This window comes from Hypanus sabinus, chromosome 11 (genome assembly GCF_030144855.1).
Source record: "Hypanus sabinus isolate sHypSab1 chromosome 11, sHypSab1.hap1, whole genome shotgun sequence".
NCBI lineage: Eukaryota > Metazoa > Chordata > Chondrichthyes > Myliobatiformes > Dasyatidae > Hypanus > Hypanus sabinus.
The window spans coordinates 4,297,556-4,317,132 of NC_082716.1; the positions used below are offsets into that span (position 1 = coordinate 4,297,556).

A 19,577-nucleotide genomic window follows, 5' to 3' on the forward strand; every position below is an offset into this window, starting at 1 on the left:
ACGTTTCTTAAGTGTTTTATATAGAAAGGTAAAATATATACTATATACTAAGACAAACGTTTTACCAACTGATGCTAAATAATACCGGATGTACTTGTTCCGACATCAAATCTGACTTAAAGACGGACTCAGGAACAGAACTCGTACATAACCCGGGGACTACCTGTACTGTCAGCAGTACATCTGTAAAAGTTTGCTAGAGTGTTTGGTAACAAACCAAACCTTCTTCATCCCCAAAGTCAGGGGTTTCCCACACTTTTTATGCCATGAACCCCAGTCATTAACTGAAGGGCCCAAAGCCCTCAGGTTGGAAACCCCTGCTAGTGTGCCTTCATTGTGACTGTGTATCCATCAGAATTAGAAGAATCAGGTTTATTATCATGACGTACTGTCATAGTGAGCAGCCAGGTGGAGATACGTCTCTACCAAAGGAGGTGTAGGTCACTCCTTCCCTCTGCTAGCCTGCAGATCACCCTTGGGGAAGGTGTAGCACCTGCTTAGCCCCCCGATCGTGGTCATGTGAAGCTAATGGAGCTGGTGGTGGATGGTTGTATGAGCAGCTGGTGCAGATCACAAGTCCTGGTGATGCAACCGCTGACACCAGGCAGACAATCTCTGAGGAGTATTGATAATGGCTAGGGTCACCCATCATGTGATGACACTGCCCAGAAGGAGGCAATGGCAAACCACTTTGTAAAAAATTTGCCAAGAACAATCATGGTCATGGAGAGACAATGATCGTCCGTGTCATACAACACGGCTCATAACGATGACGATCTTTGTCATTCAAAATTAGTTGTTATACAGCAGCAGTACAGTGAAAAACACATCAGTCACAGTAAGAAATATGTAAAAATATAAATAAATAGTGCAAAAAGAGAGCAAAGTAGTGAGGTACTATCCATGGGTTCATTGTCCATTTAGAAATCTGATGGCAGAGGGGACGAGGCTGTTCCTGAAACATTGAGCGTGTGTCTTCAGGCTCCTGTAGCTCCTCCCTGATGGTGGCAATGTGAAGAGGGCATGACGGTGGCAATGTGAAGAGGGCATGATGGAGGCAATGTGAAGAGGGCATGACGGAGGCAATGTGAAGGGGGCATGATGGAGGCAATGTGAAGGCATGATAGAGGCAATGTGAAGGGGACATGATAGAGGCAATGTGAAGGGGGCATGATGGAGGCAATGTGAACGGGGCATGATGGAGGCAATGTGAAGGGGGCATGATGGAGGCAATGTGAACGGAGTATGATGGAGGCAATGTGAAGAGGGCATGACGGAGGCAATGTGAAGAGGGCATGACAGAGGCAATGTGAAGAGGGCATGACGGAGGCAATGTGAGGAGGGCATGATGGAGGCGATGTGAAGGGGGCATGATGGAGGCAATGTGAAGGTATGATAGAGGCAATGTGAAGGGGGCATGATAGAGGCAATGTGAAGGGGGCATGATGGAGGCAATGTGAGGAGGGCATGATGGAGGCGATGTGAAGGGGGCATGATGGAGGCAATGTGAAGGTATGATAGAGGCAATGTGAAGGGGGCATGATAGAGGCAATGTGAAGGGGCATGATAGTGGCAATGTGAAGGGGGCATGATGGAGGCAATGTGAAGGGGGCATGATGGAGGCAATGTGAAGGGGGCATGATGGAGGCAATGTGAAGGCATGATAGAGGCAATGTGAAGGGGGCATGATGGAGGCAATGTGAAGGCATGATAGAGGCAATGTGAAGGGGGCATGATAGAGGCAATGTGAAGGGGGCATGATGGAGGCAATGTGAACGGGGTATGATGGAGGCAATGTGAAGAGGGCATGATGGATGCTGCCTTCTTGAGGGAATCACATTTTGAAGATGTGCTCGTTGGTGGGTAGGTTAGTGCCTATAATGAAGCTGGTTAAGTTTACACCCCTCTGCAGCCTTTTCTCTTCCATACAGACAGTAATGCAACCAGTTAGAATACTCTCTATAGTGCTCTGTTGAAAGTTCCTGGTGTCTTTGATGACATACCAAATCTCCTCATCATCATAATGAAGTATAGCCTCTATCATACCTTTTTCATGATTGAATCAATGAGAATCAATAGATCCTCTGAGATGTTAACACCCAGAAGTTTGAAACTGCTCATTCTCTCTACTGCTGACCCCTTGATGAGAAATGATGTGTGTTCCCTTGACTTCCCCTTCCTGATGTCCATTTCGTTGGTTAATGACATTGAGTGCAAAGTTATTACTATGACACCACTCACACAGCCAATCCAACTCACTCTTGTACACTTCTTCATAACCATCTGAGATTCTGAAGATGACACTTGTGTCACTGGTGAATTTATAGAGGAAGTGACTGACTGTGGTGTCCCCGTGATTAATTGTAGGGAATGGGTGCTCCGGTGTGGGTTGTCTCAGCAAGAGTTTGTGAGTGTGGGTGGGCCAGTGTTAGGTTTAAAGTTGGGATGCAGCAGGAAAATTGTCACTCTTGTATTTCTTGATCTCATTACAGAAATTTCAGAGTCACTTGACCCTACCAGTTTAACTTGGCCCACTCCTTTCATTACCCTGCCCAACACTACTTGGCTTTATTAACCTGGTGTGCGTAAATAGTTCCAGATCATCAGCAATGTAATCTGGGGTCCTCAGGTGTTTCGAGTCTTTATACATTGGACACCCTCACTAGGTGACCTAAAATTGCCATTTATTAGATTTTTTTTTGTTTTTCGCATCATTCTCTGTAAACTCTAAAGACTGTTGTGCATGAAAATTTCCAGATCAGTAGTTTATCAAATACTCAAACCACCCTGCGTGGCACCAACAATTATTCCACAGTCAAAGTCGCTTAGATCACATTTCTTCCCCATTCTGACATGTGGTCTCTGAGCGAAAAGTGATTCTTGACCATGTCTGCATTCTCTTATGCATTGAGGTGCTGCCACATGATTGGCTGATAAGATATTTGATTAATGAGCAGGTGCACAGGTGTACCTAATAAAGTGGCCACTGAGCGTATAAAACGGACATGAGTTTAGAGACAACAATCAATCATTGGCTAAATGGATCGAAGCCTCCAGCAGTAATTCTATCAGACCATTTACATTGAGCTAATTGAGAGTCTTGTCTGTAAGGTTTTTAGCTTAGAAGATCAGTTGTGAAATGGTTTATGAAATGGTTTGTTTTGCATATTCAGTGCATGTCTGCCATTGCAAATGAAATCTGCTTTAAAAACCTGAACACTGAAATCATAAATAGTTCCAGATCAGCCGCAACTGTTTCCAGAAACTTGAAGTATTGACACAGTATTTCCTGAAACTCTGTGAGACATTTCAGTCAGACCGATGTTAGGTGTAACTTTAGATTGGGACCTGGCAGCACAGTGGTGAGCATAATGCTTCTTCACAGCACCAGCGAGCTGGGTTCAATTCTGCTGCTGCCTATAAGGAATTTATACATATTCTCTGAGACTGAATGGGTTTCCTCCAGATGCTCCAGTTCCCCCCCCACAATCCAAAGACATAAGGGTTAGGGTTAGTAAGTTGAGGGCATGCTAATTTAGTGCCAGAAGCATGTCGACATTTGCAACCTATCCCCAGCACATTCCTGGACTGTGTTGGTTGTTGATGCAAATGATGCTTTTCACTGTCTGTTTAGTGTTTTCAACCATAAGATATAGGAGCAGAATTAGGCCGTTTGACCCACTGAGTCTGCTCGGCCATTTCATCATGGCTGATCCATTTCCCTCTCAGACCCGATCTCCTGCCTTCTCCCTGTATCCCTTCATGCTCTGACTAATCAAGAATCTATCAACCTCTGCCTTAAATATACCCAATGACTCGGCCTCCGCAGTGACCGACCAGAGACTGCAAGTGTCATACCTGAAAGCGCTCAGTATACGGAATAAGATAAATAAACTCATAGCACATTTACAGATCGGCAAGTATGAAGTTATAGGCATCACTGAACCTTGGCTGAAAGAAGATTATAGCTGAGAGCTCAATGTCCAAGGATACACATTGTATCAAAAGGATAGGCTGGTAGGCAGAGGGGGTGGCATGGCTCTGTTGGTAAAAAAAATGAAATCAAATCTTTAGAAAGAGGTGACATAGGGTCGGAAGGTGTTAAATCATTGTACATGGATCTTAGAAATTTAGAGGGTTATGGGGAAATTTAGTAATTTCTAAGGTAGGGACATATTCGGCACAACTTTGTGGGCTGAAGTGCCTGTTTTATGCTGTAGGTTTTCTATATGTCTCTGTTTCTATAGAGCTAAGGAACTGCAAAGGTAAAAAGTCCCATCTGGGAGTTGTATACAGACCCCAAAGCAGTAGTAAGGATGTGGCCTACAATTACAATGGGAGATAGAAACTGCAGCCAAAAGGGTACTGCTACAATTGTCATGGGGGATTCAATGTGCAGGTAGATTGGGGAAATCAGGGTGATTCTGGATCTCAAGAGGGAGAGTTTTTAGAATGCCTGTAAGATGGTTTTTTAGAGCAGCTTGGCGTTGAACCCACCAGGGGATCAGCTATTCTGGATTGGGAGTTATGTAATGAACAGAATTGATCAGAGAGCTCAAGGTAAAAGAACCCTGAGAGGAAAGTGATCATAATATGATTGAATTCACCCTGAAATTTGAGAAGGAGAAGATAAAGTCAGATGTATCAGCATTACAGTGGAGTAAAGGGAACTACAAAGGCCAGAGAGAGGAGCTGGCCAGAATTGATTGGAAAAGGACAGATGATGGCAGAGCAGCAATGGCTGGAATTTCTGGAAGCAAATCGGAAGGTGCAGGATACATACATCCCAAAGAGAAAGAAGCATTCTAAAGGCAAGATGACACATCTGTGGCTAGAAAGAGAAGTCAAAGCCAACATAAAATCCAAATAGAGGGCAGATAATAGTTCAAAAATTAATGGGAAGTTACAGGATTGGGAAGCTTGTAAAAACCAAGAGAAGGCAACTAAAAATGTCATTAAGAAAGAAAAGGTGGAATACAAAAGTAAGCAACATGAATTCCTCTGTCTCTGTTGCAGCTGTTCTCAGGATGAAGCTTTTCAGTCTAGAACAAAGGGGATATCCTCCTTTCTCAAAGAGAGGGGCTTCCCTCCACCATCTTTAATTTCATGCACAGGGATAGGGTTCCTCTTGTTCTCACCCACCAACCCATCAGCCTGCTCGTCCAGCACATAATTAATGGTACTTAATGAATACTTTGCTTCAGAAATCACTACGGAAAAGGATCTTGGAAATTGTAGGGACGACTTGCAGTGTACTGAAAAGTTTGAACATGTAGATATTAAGGAAGAGGATGTGCTGGAGCTTTTGTAAAGCATCAAGTTGGATAAGTCCCCGGGACCGGACAGTATGCACCCCAGGCTACTGCGGGAAGCGAGGGAGGAGATCGCTGAGCCTTTGGCAATAACCTTTGCATCATCAGTGAGGATGGGAGAGGCTCCAGAGGATTAGAGGGTTCCGGATGTTGTTCCCTTTTTCAAGAAAGGGAGTAGGGATAGCCCAGGAAATTATAGGCCAGTGAGTCTTACTTCAGTGGTTGGTAAGTTGATGGAGAAGATCCTGAGAGGCAGGATTTATGAACATTTGGAGAGGCATAATATGATTTGGAACAGTCAGCATGGCTTTGTCAAAGGCAGGTTGTGCCTTACGAAACTGATTGAATTTTTTGAGGATGTGACTAAACACATTGATGAAGATAGAGCAGTAGATGTAGTGTATATGGATTTCAGCAAGGCATTTGATAAGGTACCCTATGCAAGGCTTATTGAGAAAGTAAGGAGGCATGGGATTCAAGGGGACATTGCTTTGTGGATCCAGAACTGGCTTGCCCACAGAAGGCAAAGAGTGGTTGTAGACGGGTCATATTCTGCATGGAGGCCGGTAACCAATGGTGTGCCTCAGGGATCTGTTCTGGGACCCCTACTCTTTGTGATTTTTATAAATGACCTGAATTAGAAAGTGGAGGGATGTTAGTAAGTATGTTGATGACATAAAGGTTGGGGTGTTGTGGATAGTGTGGAGGGCAGTCAGAGGTTACAGTGGGATATTGATAGGATGCAAAACTGGGCTGAGAAGTGGCAGATGGAGTTCAACCCAGATAAGTGTGAAGTGGTTCATTTTGATATGTCAAATATGATGGCAGATTATAGTATTAATGGTAAGACTTGGCAGTGTGGAGGATCAGAGGGATCTTGGGGTCCGAATCCATAAGACACTCAAAGCAGCTGTGCAGGTTGACTCTGTGGTTAAGAAGGCATACGGTGCATTGGTCTTCATCAACCGTGGAATTGAATTTAGGAGCCGAGAGGTAATGTTGCAGTTATATAGGACCCTGGTCAGACCCCACTTGGAGTACTGTGCTCAGTTCTGATCGCCTCACTACAGGAAGGATGTGGAAACCCTAGAAAGGGTGCAGAGGAGATTTACAAGAATGTTGCCTGGATTGGGGAGCATGTCTTATGAGAACAGGTTGAGTGAATGATGCACCATCAATAACTCTCGGAGACGTGAGTCGAGATAGGCTTTTATTGGCTGGAAGAAAGCACCGTCAGCAGCGAGTGACCACCACACAACATCCTGGAGACTGAGGGAGGAGCAGTGCGTCCAATCGCCTTTATACAGGGGTCTGTGGGAGGAGCCACAGGAGCAGTCAGCAGGGGGGGGGGCGTGTCCATATAGGTATATGTAGTTCACCACAGTGAACTTGGCCTTTTCTCCTTGGAGCGACAGAGGATGAGAGGTGACCTGATGGAGATGTACAAGATAATGCTACGCATTGATCGTGTGGATAGTCAGAGGCTTTTCCCCAAAGCTGAAATAGCTAGCACAAGAGGGCAGAGTTTTAATGTGTTTGGAAGTAGGTACAGAGGAGATGTCAGGGTTACGTATTTTGCGCAGAGAGTGGTGAGAGTGTGGAATGGGCTGCTGGCGGCAGCGGTGGAAGCGGAAACGATAGAGTCTTTTAACAGACTCCTGGATGGATACATGGAGCTTAGAAAAATAGAGGGCTATGGGTAAGCCTAGGTAGTCCTAAGGTAGGGATATCTTTGACACAGCTTTGTGGGCCAAATGGCCTGTATTGTCCTGTTGTTTTCTATGTTTCTACTTGGATGCACATGATAAAATAGGCTGTAGGCAACATGATTTCTTCAAGGGAATCTGTCAGAATTCTTCGAAGAAATAACAAGCAGGAGAGATAAAGGAGAATTGGTGGATGTTGTGTATTTGGATTTTCAGAAGTTCCTTACAAGAAGACACATGAGGCTGCTTAACCATTTAAGAGCCCATGGGAGCATTGCAGGCTTAGTCTTCCTAAAGTCCATCACCATATCCTTTGTCTGACTGATGTTGAGCAGCAGATGATTCAGCTTGCACCATTTGACAATGTCCTCCAACAGGGCCCTGTGTTTATCCTCCTGTCCTCCCTATATACACCCAACTATTGCTGAGTCATCAGGGTATTTCTGTGGATGACGTGACCCAGTGTTGTATCTAAAGTCCGAGGTATACAGGGTAAACAGGAAGGGAGCCGACACGGTCCCCTGTGGGGCCCCAGTGCTGCTTACAGCCATGTCTGACACACAGCTCTGAAGCTGCACAAACTATGGTCTGCCAGTCAGGTAGTCCATTATCCAGGACACTACAAAATTGAACTTTTCCTTCAGTAATGAGGCCTGTATGGTATTGAAGGCACTTGAGAAATTAAAAAAACATGATGTTCACAGTGCTGCCTTGCTTATCCAAATGGGAGGAGACACCGTTCAGTAGGTAGATAACAGCATTGTCAAGGTGCTCCTAGTAGGCAAACTGCAGGGACTAAGGGCTGATCTGACCAGGGTCGGAGGTGAGCCAGGACCAGCCTCTCTAGCTCCTTCATGACATGTGAGGTCAGGGCCACTGGACAGTAGTTATTCAAGACTTTTGGTTGGCCCTTCTTGGATACTGGAACCACACTTGATGTTTTCCACACAGTCGGGACCTTTCCAGGCTGAGACTCAGATTGAAAATGCGCTGGAGAACTCCACACAGCTGCTCAGCACACTCCTTCAGGACCTCGTGGTTCACACTGTCTGGTTGCAATGCTTTGCCATGTCCGAGTTTCCCCAGAGCCCTTCCCAGCTGCTCAGTGGTGAAGACGAGTCGATGATGACTGGGGAGTTGGTGGAAGGGGGAAGGTGGGGGCTGGGAGGGGGTGAAGATTGGGACCATGGCAGTTGGTATGTGGAGATATATATGACAGGTGCAGGGTAAGGAGGGGATGTAGATAGTGGTAGCCTGTGTTGCTCATCCACGTGTTGTACTGGATGGGGAAGTGGGAGGAGGGGAGGTGTTGGTGCTGAGGGAGCTTTGGGTGCCTCGGCACCTAGACTATTTTGCTGAGGGGTGTGAACAGGAGGGCAATTGTCAAACCTATTAAAGAATTGGTGTAACTCATTAACCCATTCACAGCCGCATGCCAAGGCTTTACAGCCAATGATGTTCTTCACGCCTCTGCACACCTCCTGTGTGCTACTCTGCCCCAGCTTGTTCTCCAGTTCTCTCCTGTATTCCCCTTTTGCCAACTTGATCTTCTCCTTTAGCTCCCTCTGCACGTTTCAATTCCTCTAAAGGCTGTCTTTCTGTGGTGGAGAACAGCCTTTAGACCACTGGTGATCCATGACTTGCTCTTAGGGAAGTAGCCAACAGTCCTTGATGGTACAAGTGATGCAATCAGTAAGCCAGTTAGGAGGATGGGCAAAGAAGTGGCAGATGGAATAGTGCTGGGAAGTGTATGATCATGCACTTTGGTTGAAGTAAAAGGGTAGACTATTTTCTAAATAGAGAAAATACAAAAGTCTGAGATGCAAAGGTACTTGGGAGTCCTTGTGCAGGATTCCCTAAAGGTTAATTTGCAGCTTGAGTAGGTGGTGATGAAGGCAGATATGGTGTTCGTATTCATTTCAAGAGGATTAGGATTTAAAAGCGAGTATATTGTATTGAGGCTTTATAAAGCACTGGTGGGACTTCACCAGTATAGATACGTCACCGTATACAACCCTGAGATTCATTTTCTTGCAGGCATTCACAGTAAATACAAATACCATAATAGAGTCAATGAAAGACTACATGAAACAACAGCCAATGTTTAAAACAATCAACAAGCTGTGCCAATACAAAAAGACAGTGAATAAAAGGAAATAATAATAATAAATAATAAACAATAAATATAGACGCGTGAGATGAAGTTCCTTGAAAGTGAAGCCATTGGTTGTGGAAGCGAGTGAAGTTAAGTAAATTTATCTCCTCTGGTTCAAGAGCCCAGTGGTTGAGGAGTGACAACTGTTGCTGAACCTTGTGATGAGGGTCCTGAGGCTCCTGTACCTCCTTCCTGATGACAGCAGCAAGAAGAGAAGATGCCCTGGATGGTGGGGGTCCCTGATGATGGATGCTGCTTTCCTGTAACATGTGTAGTTGTGCTCAATGTTGGTGAGGGCTTTTCTTATGATGCACTGGGCTGTATCCCCTACTTTTTGTAGGATTTTCTGTTTAAGGGCATTGGTGTTTCCATACCAGGCTGTGATGCAACCAGTAAATATACTCTGCACCATACATCTGTAGAAATTTGTCAAAGTTTTTGATCACATGTAGAACCTTCACAAAATTTTAAGAAAGTAGAGACACTGCTGCGCTTTCTTCGTAATGACCACTATGTGCTGAGCTTAGGACAAATCCTCTGAAATGACAACACTGAGGAATTTAAAGCTGTTGACCCTCTCCAGCTTTGATCCCCCATTGAGGACTGGCCCATGGACCTCTGATTTCCTACTCCTGAAATCAATAATCATCTCTTTTTTTTTGACACTGAGTGAGAGGTTTCTGCTGTGGCACGACTCAGTCAGACTTTCAGTCTCCCTCCTATGTGCTGATTCCTCACCACCTTTGGTCTGACCAAATATGGAACTGGAGCTGTGCTTGGCCACACAGTCATAAGTGTAAGGTGAGAAGAGCAGGGGACTAATCACACAGTCTTGTGGTGCTCATGCTGATGGAGATCATGGAAGAGATGTTACTACCAATCCAAACTGACTGGGGTCCACAAGTGAGGAATTTGAGGATCCAGTTGCACAAGAAGATATTGAGGCCAAGGTTTTGAAGCTTATTGATTAGTTTTGAGGAGATGATAGTACTGAGTGCTGAGCTGTGGTAATGAGGAGCATGCAGATGTGTGTATCTTCACTGTCCAGATGTTCCAGGGTTTAGTGAAGAGCCAATGAAATGGCATCTGTTGGTTCATCTGTTGTAGTGGTACACAAATTGGAACAGATCCAAGTCACTTCTCAGGCAGGAGTTGATGTGTTTCATCACTAGCCTCTCAAAAAACTTCATCACAGTGGATGTAAGTGCTTGTGGACAATAGTCACTGAGGTAAGTTACAGTGTTTTTCTGAGGCACTGGTACAATTGAATCCTGCTTGAAGCACGTGGGTACCTTAGACTGCCAAAGTGAGAGGTACTGGTGATCAGCACACGTTTTTAGTCATTGGCCATGGATTCACCTTCCTGAACAATGCTCTCTCATTGGCCTTGGAAATTGAAATCACAGTGTCATCAGGGGCTGTGGGAGTTTGTGAAGGTGCCTACCTGTTTTGATGGTCAAAGTGAGCATGAAAGGTATTGAGCTCACCTGGAAGCAAAGCCTCGTTGTCACCTATGTTGCCTGATTTAACTTTGTAGGAGGTGATACCACTTAAGCCATATAACCATATAACAATCACAGCACGGAAACAGGCCATCTAGGCCCTCCTAGTCTGTGCCGAACTCTTAATCTCACCTAGTCCCACCTATAATTCGGTGACCAGAACTGTACACTACTGAAGCCCTGCCACAGCTGCCGCGCATCCTTCAGATTCAATCACAAACAAGAGAAAGTCTGCAGGTGCTGGAAACACACAAAATACAGGATGAACTCAGCAGGCCAGGCAGCATCTATGGAAAAGACTATAGTTGACGTTTCACAATCAGTTTTAATTTCACTGGCATACAGTATATTGTGAAATGTGTTGTTATATGGCAGCAGAACATTGCAATACATAATTCATTGTCCATTCAGAAATCTGATGGTGGAGGAGAAGGAGCTGTTCCTGTATTGTTGAGTGTGCTTTCAGGCTCCTGTACCTCCTCCCTGATGGTAGCAATGAGAAGAGGGCATGTCCTGGGTAATGAAGATTTTTAATGATGCATGCTGTCTTTCTGAGGCATTGCTTGTTGAAGATGTCCTGGATGGACAGACCATTTAATGGAAAGATTATTTAACAGATGTTGAGCAGGGTCAGTAAGGGAGTTGCACCTGAGTGAGTTTTGTTGAGAAGCTGGAAATGAAATGATCTGTGTAGATGGCATGTAAAACAATTTTGTCTATTGTACATCAATCCAACTTATAGTAATAAACCAATTGATCAATCTGACATCTGTTTTTCAGGGTTTTCCTGGGGATATTGGGCTGCCGGGCTCTAATGGAGTTGAAGGTCCAAAGGTAGGTGGATAAAAAATCCATTTATTTTAGGTCGTGCTGCAACAGTGACTTCACAAGTTAAAGTTAAAGATTAGATTAACAGCTTGTCGCATGTATGTCGAAAGATATGGTGAAATGCGTTGTTTGCGTCAAATCAAATCAGCGAGGATTGTGCGGGGCAGCCTGCAAGTGTCCTGGATCATTCACAGGAGCCAACACAACATGCCCACAGCTGACTAACCCTAACCCATAGGTGTTTTCAACGTGGGAGGAAACCCAAGCAGTCACCAGGAGAACGTACAAACTCCATACCGTTGGCCATCCTGCAAACATCACCATGCTTCCAGAGCCAACACAACATGCCCACAGCTGACTAACCCTAACCCGTAGGTGTTTTCAACGTGAGAAGAAACCCGAGTGGTCACTGGGAGAATGTACAAACTCCAAACGAACAGCAGTGGGAATTGAAACCCAATCTTACAGTTGGCATTCTGAGAACATGATGCTAACTACAAAGAAACTGTGCATCTGATCACACTAAATTAGTACACCAGGTAGACAAACAGAATGATGAAAACATAATTTATTTTGCAAATATTATAAACCGTTTGAAGTTTTTTCTAAAGATTAGAACAAGTTATGACGATTGAAGAAAAGCAATATGCTAATTGTAGTTCCATTGTTGTACCACCCACCACGTCCATGTTGACGACTCTGCCCATCTGCACTAATCCAACATGTCTACATAGTCTACGTCTTTTTATGCTTTGCCATGTAAGTGTCTGTCTTAATGTCTCTCAAACATAGTAACTGTATCTGATCCCGCCAGCAAGTTCCAGATACCACCCACAGTTTAAACAAGAGCCTGTGGTATTGCAGGAAAGATAGATAGAGCATTGGCTGACAGGCAGGAGGCAAAGGATGGGAATAAAGGGAGTCTTTTCTCTTGGCTGCTGATGGCTAGTGGTGTCCCATAGGGGTTGGTGCTGGGATCAATTCTTTTCACATTATACTTCAATGATTTCAATGATGGAAGTGACAGCTTTGTGGCCAGATTTGCAGATAATATGAAGATAGGTGGTGTCAAGGAAGCAGGGTGTCTGCAGGAAGTCAGATTAGGAGAATGGTCAAATTAGTGGCAGATGGAATATAATGTAGGGAAGTGTATGGTCGTGCACTTTGGCAGAAGCAGTGTTTCGGAGTGTGGACTATTCTCTAAATGTGGAGAAAATTCAAAACTCAGAGGTGCAAAGGGACTTGGGAGTCCTCATGCAGGATTCCCTAAAGGTTAACTTTCAGGTTGAGTCTGTGGGAGGAAGGCAAATGAAATGTTAGCATTCATTTCAAGAGGACTAGAACATAAAAGCAGGTTTGTAATGCTGAGGCTTTATATTCCATTGGCCAGACTGCACTTGGAGTATTCTGAGTAGTTTTGGGCACTTATCGATGGAAAGATGTGCTGACATTGGAGAGAGTCCAGAGGAGGTTCACACGAATGATCTCAGGAGTGGAACGGTTTACATATGAGGAGCCTTCGGCTCTAGACCTGTACTCACTGGAGTTTCGAAGAATGAAGGAGGATCTCACTGAAATTTAACGGATATTGAAAGGCCTAGTTAGAGTGGACATGGAGAGGATGTTTCTACCAATGATTAAAATCCTCCATCCTGGTGAATCTCCTCTGTGCTCTCTCCAGCACAGTCCTGTGTGTGATGACCAGAACAGCACACTGTACTCCAAAGTATTCTACTGTAAAGTAACAACATAATACCTCAAATTTTATATTCTATGCCCTGACCTTTGAAAGCAAGCGTATCATTTGGCTTCTTTACCACCCTCTCCCACAGTCACTCGATTCAATAAAATTCCTTAAATGCCCTGCCATTTATTGTATGCATCCTACCCTACCTACAGGAAAAATATCAATAAGATTGAAAGAGAGAAAGTTTACAAAATCATGAGGAGCATAGACAGGGTAAATGCAAGCAGGCTTTTTCTACTGAGGATGGGTGACACTAGAACTAAAGGTCATGGGTTAAGACTAAGGTTAAGGCGTAACTTGTTAGACCATAAGACCATAAGACATAGGAGCAGAATTAGGCCATTTGGCACATCAAGTCTGCTCCACCATTCAATCATGGCTGATCTTTTTATCCCCTCCTCAATGCAACTCCCAGGCCTTCTCCCCATAACCTTTGATGCTGTGGTCAGTCAAGAACCTATCAATCTCTGCCTTAAATAAACCCAACGACTTGACCTCCACAGCTGCCTTGGTTGGGCTGTGATGGATGGTATGGTACTTACTGAGGAGAGATGAAGGGGAAGAGAATGGGTGCGACAGTAGTGTGGATGTTAGCGTGATGCTATTACATCTCAGGGCATTGGAGCTTAGAGTTCAATCCCGGTGTCCTCTGTAAGGAGTTTGTTTTTTCCTCCCACAATCCAAATGCACACCGGTTATGTTAATTGGTCATTGTAAATTGTTCTGTGATTTGGTTAGGGCTAACTGGGATTGTGGAGTTATTGGGGTGGTGCCGATCAGACAAAACAAGATTAAAGCAAAAACTTTACACCTCCTTATAAGTTTGTCCCCTCAGGCAGTTAACCTGATCCACCATTCTAGTTAGCTCCCCCTTCCCATACCCCTCTATCTATTACCTCAGTCAGCACACTGCACTGTAAGCACTTGAAACTACTTTTTACAATGCTGTTTACATTGTAAATATGTACATGCTGGTATTTATGCACATTTTATTCCCATTCCGTTCGTTAGCCTCTAACTATTTTTATATAATCTTTGTTCTTTATAATTGTTGAATGTTGTTTTTTGTTGCATGTCTCACCCTGACCAACTCACTACACCAATTCCTAATCCATGTAAATGTATATGGTGGATAAAGTTGATCCTTAATCCTTGATTTTGCATGGATCTTGTGTGTATGTAGCATATTTTTCATGTCTTTATAAGCCTTTAATTACATTCCTCCTGTTTGGCTGTCTAGGGTGAACCTGGTGATAGAGGACTGCCAGGCCCTCGTGGACCCAAGGGCCAAGAGGTAAGATTAGTTTCATTTGTCACATGAGCATTGAGATATCCAAGCACACAGTGAAATGCATCAACTCTGTTCACAAGCCGCACAGTCCGAGGATGTGCTGAGGATGACCAGCAAATGTCCATACTTCCACTGCCAACACATCAGGCCCACAACTCACTAAACCGTACTTACACATCTTTGGAATTTGGGAGGAAACTGAGGAAACTCACGCAGTCACTTCATCGCACAACCTCCTTACAGGAATTGAATCCATGTCACTGGTGCTGTAAAGCATTATGCTAATTGCTACACCACTGTACTGCCCAGAAAGAAATCAGTGCCTCATGAATTTGTCTAAGAGGGAACTGTCAAGGGTATTTGTCCAAGTGTTTTTTAAATGTTATTAATGTACCTTATACATAGAACATAGAACGTCACAGCACAGTACAGGCCCTTCAGCCCATGATGTTGTGCTGACCTTTTAACCCACTCCAAGATCAGTCTAACCCTTCCCTCCACCATAGCCCATTGTTCTTTCATCCATGTTCCTATCTAAGGGTCTCTTAAATGTCCCTAAATGTCTCTTAAGTGTTCTTAAATGTCCCTGGGTGAAAACTTTGTCCCTCAGGTTCCCACTAGATCTCACCTTAAACCTGTGCCCTCTGGTTCTTCACTCTCCACCTTAAACCTCTCCCTGTAATCCGGGCCCCTGATTCTCATCAACCTCCTTTGCTTTCTTTCCAGACTTTGTGGAGCTGTAGACAGAGCAGGAAAACAGGCCCTCTGTGCTGACCATTGACACCAATCCTACACTGATCCCATTTCAATCTCCCCACATTCCTATCAACTACCCCCAGGTTCCACCCCTCACCCACACACTGGGGATAATTTACAGCAGCCAATTAACACTTATCTCAGATGTGGGAGAGAACCGGAGCACCTGTGGAACACATGTGAACTCCACACAGACAGCGCCAGTGGGGTTCGAACCGAGGTCCCTGGAGCTAGGGGGCAGTGGCTCTTCCTGCTGTGCCACCATGTGGCTCGTTTCTAGGTGCCTGTCATGACGGACACAACAACATTTAACCCATTTGTCCTTCTTCAACAGGGAGATGAAGGACCACAGGGGCCACCAGGAAGCCAAGGGTCACTTGTAAGTCTTCAACCTGACAGTTACACTTTTTTTTCAGAATTGTGTGTAGATACCAAATGATGTAACGGTGCTTGTCTTTGTCACAAAATCAGACTAGGGTTAAATCAGGGGTTGCTGGGTTGGCCGGAAGTTCCTATTCTATGCTGTATCAGTAAATAAATAAATAATGACATAGGGGTTGGGGTGTCCTAGGTCCATTTCTTTGGTGACTCAGTCGGATCTATGTTACAGCTCAGATCATCAATGGATTAGACCATAAGAGCATGCAATATAGGAGCAGAATTAGGCCATTTGGCCCATTGAGTCTGCTCCACCATTTCATAATGGCCCTCCCAGCCCCAATCTCCTGCCTTCTTCCCGTATCCCTTCATGCTCTGACTAACCAAGAATCCATCAATCTCTGCTTTAAATATACTCAATGACTTGGCCTCCATGGCTGACAGTGGCAATGAATTCCATAGATTCACCACCCTCTGTTTGGTTCAGGATATGGAGAGGAACTGCTGTTTGATCTACTGAGCTCCTCCGACTGGTCAAGTGTTGCTCTAGAACCCAGCGTCTCTATTCTCTTCTCTCAGTTCCTCTCACTCTGCTGCATCTGTTTGCAGATGAGGCATTCCATTCCAGATCATCTGAGATGTTGTTCTCCTTCAAAGAAAGGGGTTCCCCTTCTGTTGTTGATACTGCCCTCACCTGCGTCACCTCCACTTCCCTCACCCAACCCTCTTACCGCCATACCAGGGATAGGGTTCTCCTTGACCTTATCTACCATTCCATGAGCCTCTCATTGATCATATCACTTCCCACAACTTCTGCCATCTCCAACAGGATGTCAATACCACGTCTTTCACTCCCTTCTCACTCTCTGCTTTCCAGCAGGATCACTTTCTGCATGACTCCCCTATCCACTGATCTCCCTCCTGTTACTTAATCCTTAACCTGCAAATGGTCTAAGTGCAAAACCTGCCCATTCACCTGCTCCCTCAGCTCTATTCAAGGACCCAACCCATCTTTCCAGGTGAGGTGACACTTCACCTTTGAGTCTGTCAGGCTCATTTATTGAATGTGGTTCTCCCAGTCTGGCCTAAATCAGTGAGACTTGATGTAGACTGGGGAAATGGTTCTGCTGGGCACCTTTGTTCTGTCTGCTGCAAAAGGCAGCCTCTCCCAATGGCCACCCATTTCCACTTGTCTTCCCATTCCCATTCCCATTCTGATATGTTGGTCCATGGGCTCTTCTGCCATGATGAGGCCACTCTCAGGTTGGAAGAGCAACATCTTATATTCCATCTGGGTGGCCTCCAACATGATGCAGGAACATCGATTTCTTCAAATTCCGGTAATTTTCCGTCTCTCCCTTCTCTCTTTTTCCACACCCCATTCTGGTTCCTCTCTCACCCCCTCTATTCTCTTCACCTGCTCATCAGCTCCCCCTGGTCCTCATCCTCTCTCCTCTCCTATCAGATTCCTTCTTCTATAGCCCTTTATCTCTTCCACCTATCAGCTCCCAGCTTCTCACTTCATCCCCTTCACCCACCCGTGATCTTCCCCCTCACCTGGTCTCACCAATCACCTGCTAGCTTTTACTCCTTCCCACCGCACCAACTTCTCTTTCAATATTTTTATTAGTTTCTGCATAAAGAATATAGAGTACAAGAAGATATATTAGTCAAAAAAGTACCAAATTCATTGATTTAAAAATAGTTACAATCACAAAACTCTGTATTCATAAAAATTAAATTAAATCGTAATATTGAAATACAATAATTTTGTTTTACAGAAAAAAAATCTAAACCCACTACCAAAGTCAGAGCTGTTAGAAAAAGCAAGAAAAAGGGGGAAAAGCCCTTATCATATAATAAAATATATTATTAGCCACCATCTGTTCTTTTACAACAAGTCAAAGATATTGAAAATAACTCAAAAATGGTCCCTACAATGTATAAAAGTCTCGGCTAGATTCAAAAACTGAACATCAGATCTTCTCTAAATTTAAGCATGACATAGCATCCCGTAACCATTGAGCATGAGTAGGCGGAACAGCATCCTTCCATTTAAGCAAGAGCGCCCTCCTAGATATAAGAGAAGTAAAAGCCAAAATATGCAAATCAGGGGTCTCCAAAATAAAGTCTTTTCCTCCAACGATACCAACTAATGTGGTCAAGGGGTTAGGCTTAAAATTAGCCTTGAAAAGTACCGAGAAAGTTTGGAATACTTCCTTCCAGTAACTTTCAAGGCTTGGATATGTCCAAAACATGTGAAGTAATGAGGCTTCTCCATTATTACATCTATCACAGAAAGGGGATATATCCGAATAAAAACGAGATAGCTTATCTTTAGACATGTGAGCCCTATGAGCCACTTTCAATCGTAAAAGGGAATGACAGGCGCAGAACAATGAAGTGTTCACCAATTTAAAAATTTCATTCCAAGTTTCCTCAGAAATTGAAGTCTGTAAATCTTGTTCCCAAAGAATTTTAATTTTGTCTATAGGAACATTTCTCATTCCTAACAACATACCATATTGAACCATTATAAAAAGGTTTCCAATTAAAAAATTACATCTTATAGGCATCCATTAGTCTCATGAGACCATGGATTTGCACCTTGGAAGGTTTCCAGGGCTCAGGCCTGGGCAGGGTTGTATGGGAGACCAGCAGTTGCCCAAGCTGCAAGTCTCCCCTCTCCATGCCACCGATGTTGTCCAAGGGATGGGCACTAGGACCCATACAGCTTGGCACCGGTGTTGTCGCAGAGCAATGTGTTGATCAGTGCCTTGCTCAAGGACACAAACATGCTGCCTCAGCTGAGGCTCGAACCAGCGACCTTCAGATCGCTAGACCGATGCCTTATCCACTAGGCCACACGCCAACACAAATTACATCTAATAAGTCCTTATCGGAACTTATAGGAAATATATATAGTTGAGAATGCAGAAAGAGTCTAATTTGTAAATAACAAAAAAATTGAGTTTTGGATGAACTATATTTAGCTGACATTTGCTCAAACGAAAGAAGACTTCCTCCAACAAACAAATCCTGGAAGCATTTAATATCCAATCTATCCCATTCTTTTTGAGTCGGTCACTGAAGGTTTAAAAATATAGTTAAAACAAATGGGACTAGACAAGAAAGTCTCAATAGACCAAAGAATTCCCTAGATTGTACGCAGATCCTCAAAGTATGTTTAACTACCAAATGTTCAGTTAGTTTACTAAAAGATAAAGGGAGTGAGGATCTGAGAAGAGAAATAATAGAAAATTTATTAACAGAGTTAGCTTCTAAAGAGACCCATATCTGACAGTCCTCCCGGTTAATATAAAATGTCCAAAACGTAAGATTTCGTAGTTTCCAACTTCTGATTCTGCTTCTTCCCCTTTCCTCTCCAGTCCTGTTGAAGGATCCAAAATGTCAATTGCTTATTCCTCTTCCCTGTTTGACCTGCTGAGTTCTTCCAGCATTCTGTGAGTGTTGGATTTAAATTTAATTCCCTGTGAGCCCAGTACTGATTGTCAGACCTAGTATTCAAGTCGAGTGAATCTTAAATGATTGTGTGGAACAATCATGGTAACTTCACTAACCACTGAACTCTGTTTTAGGGGAGACCAGGCCGGAAAGGATATCCTGGAGAGATCGGATTGGAAGGCATGAAGGTAACCTTCAATGGCAATAAAAAAGAAAATAGAAAAACAGAAGTAAGCCACAATGCGGCCATGGCTGATCTGTTTTGGCCTCATCGCCCTTTCTGTGTCATTTCCCCATCCATCAGCGCATAAGATGTAGGAGCAGAATTAGGCCATTCGGCCCATCAAGTCTGCTCTCCCATTCTATCATGGCTGATTTATTTTCCCTCACAGTCCCATTCTCCTGCCTTCTTATAACTTTTGACTATATGTTGGTCT

The 19,577-nt window shown here is 44.1% G+C and overlaps 1 protein-coding gene across 1 annotated transcript in view; it reads left to right on the forward strand.

The window, feature by feature from the left end:
- LOC132401662 (collagen alpha-1(XXIV) chain) overlaps positions 1-19,577 on the forward strand; it is a 511,504-nt gene that overhangs the window by 288,065 nt on the left and 203,862 nt on the right. Inside the window, exons 20-23 of the mRNA XM_059983704.1 lie at positions 11,456-11,509; positions 14,491-14,544; positions 15,632-15,676; positions 19,275-19,328. Coding sequence (XP_059839687.1) covers positions 11,456-11,509; positions 14,491-14,544; positions 15,632-15,676; positions 19,275-19,328 — 207 coding nt within the window. The remainder of the gene's footprint in view (positions 1-11,455; positions 11,510-14,490; positions 14,545-15,631; positions 15,677-19,274; positions 19,329-19,577) is intronic.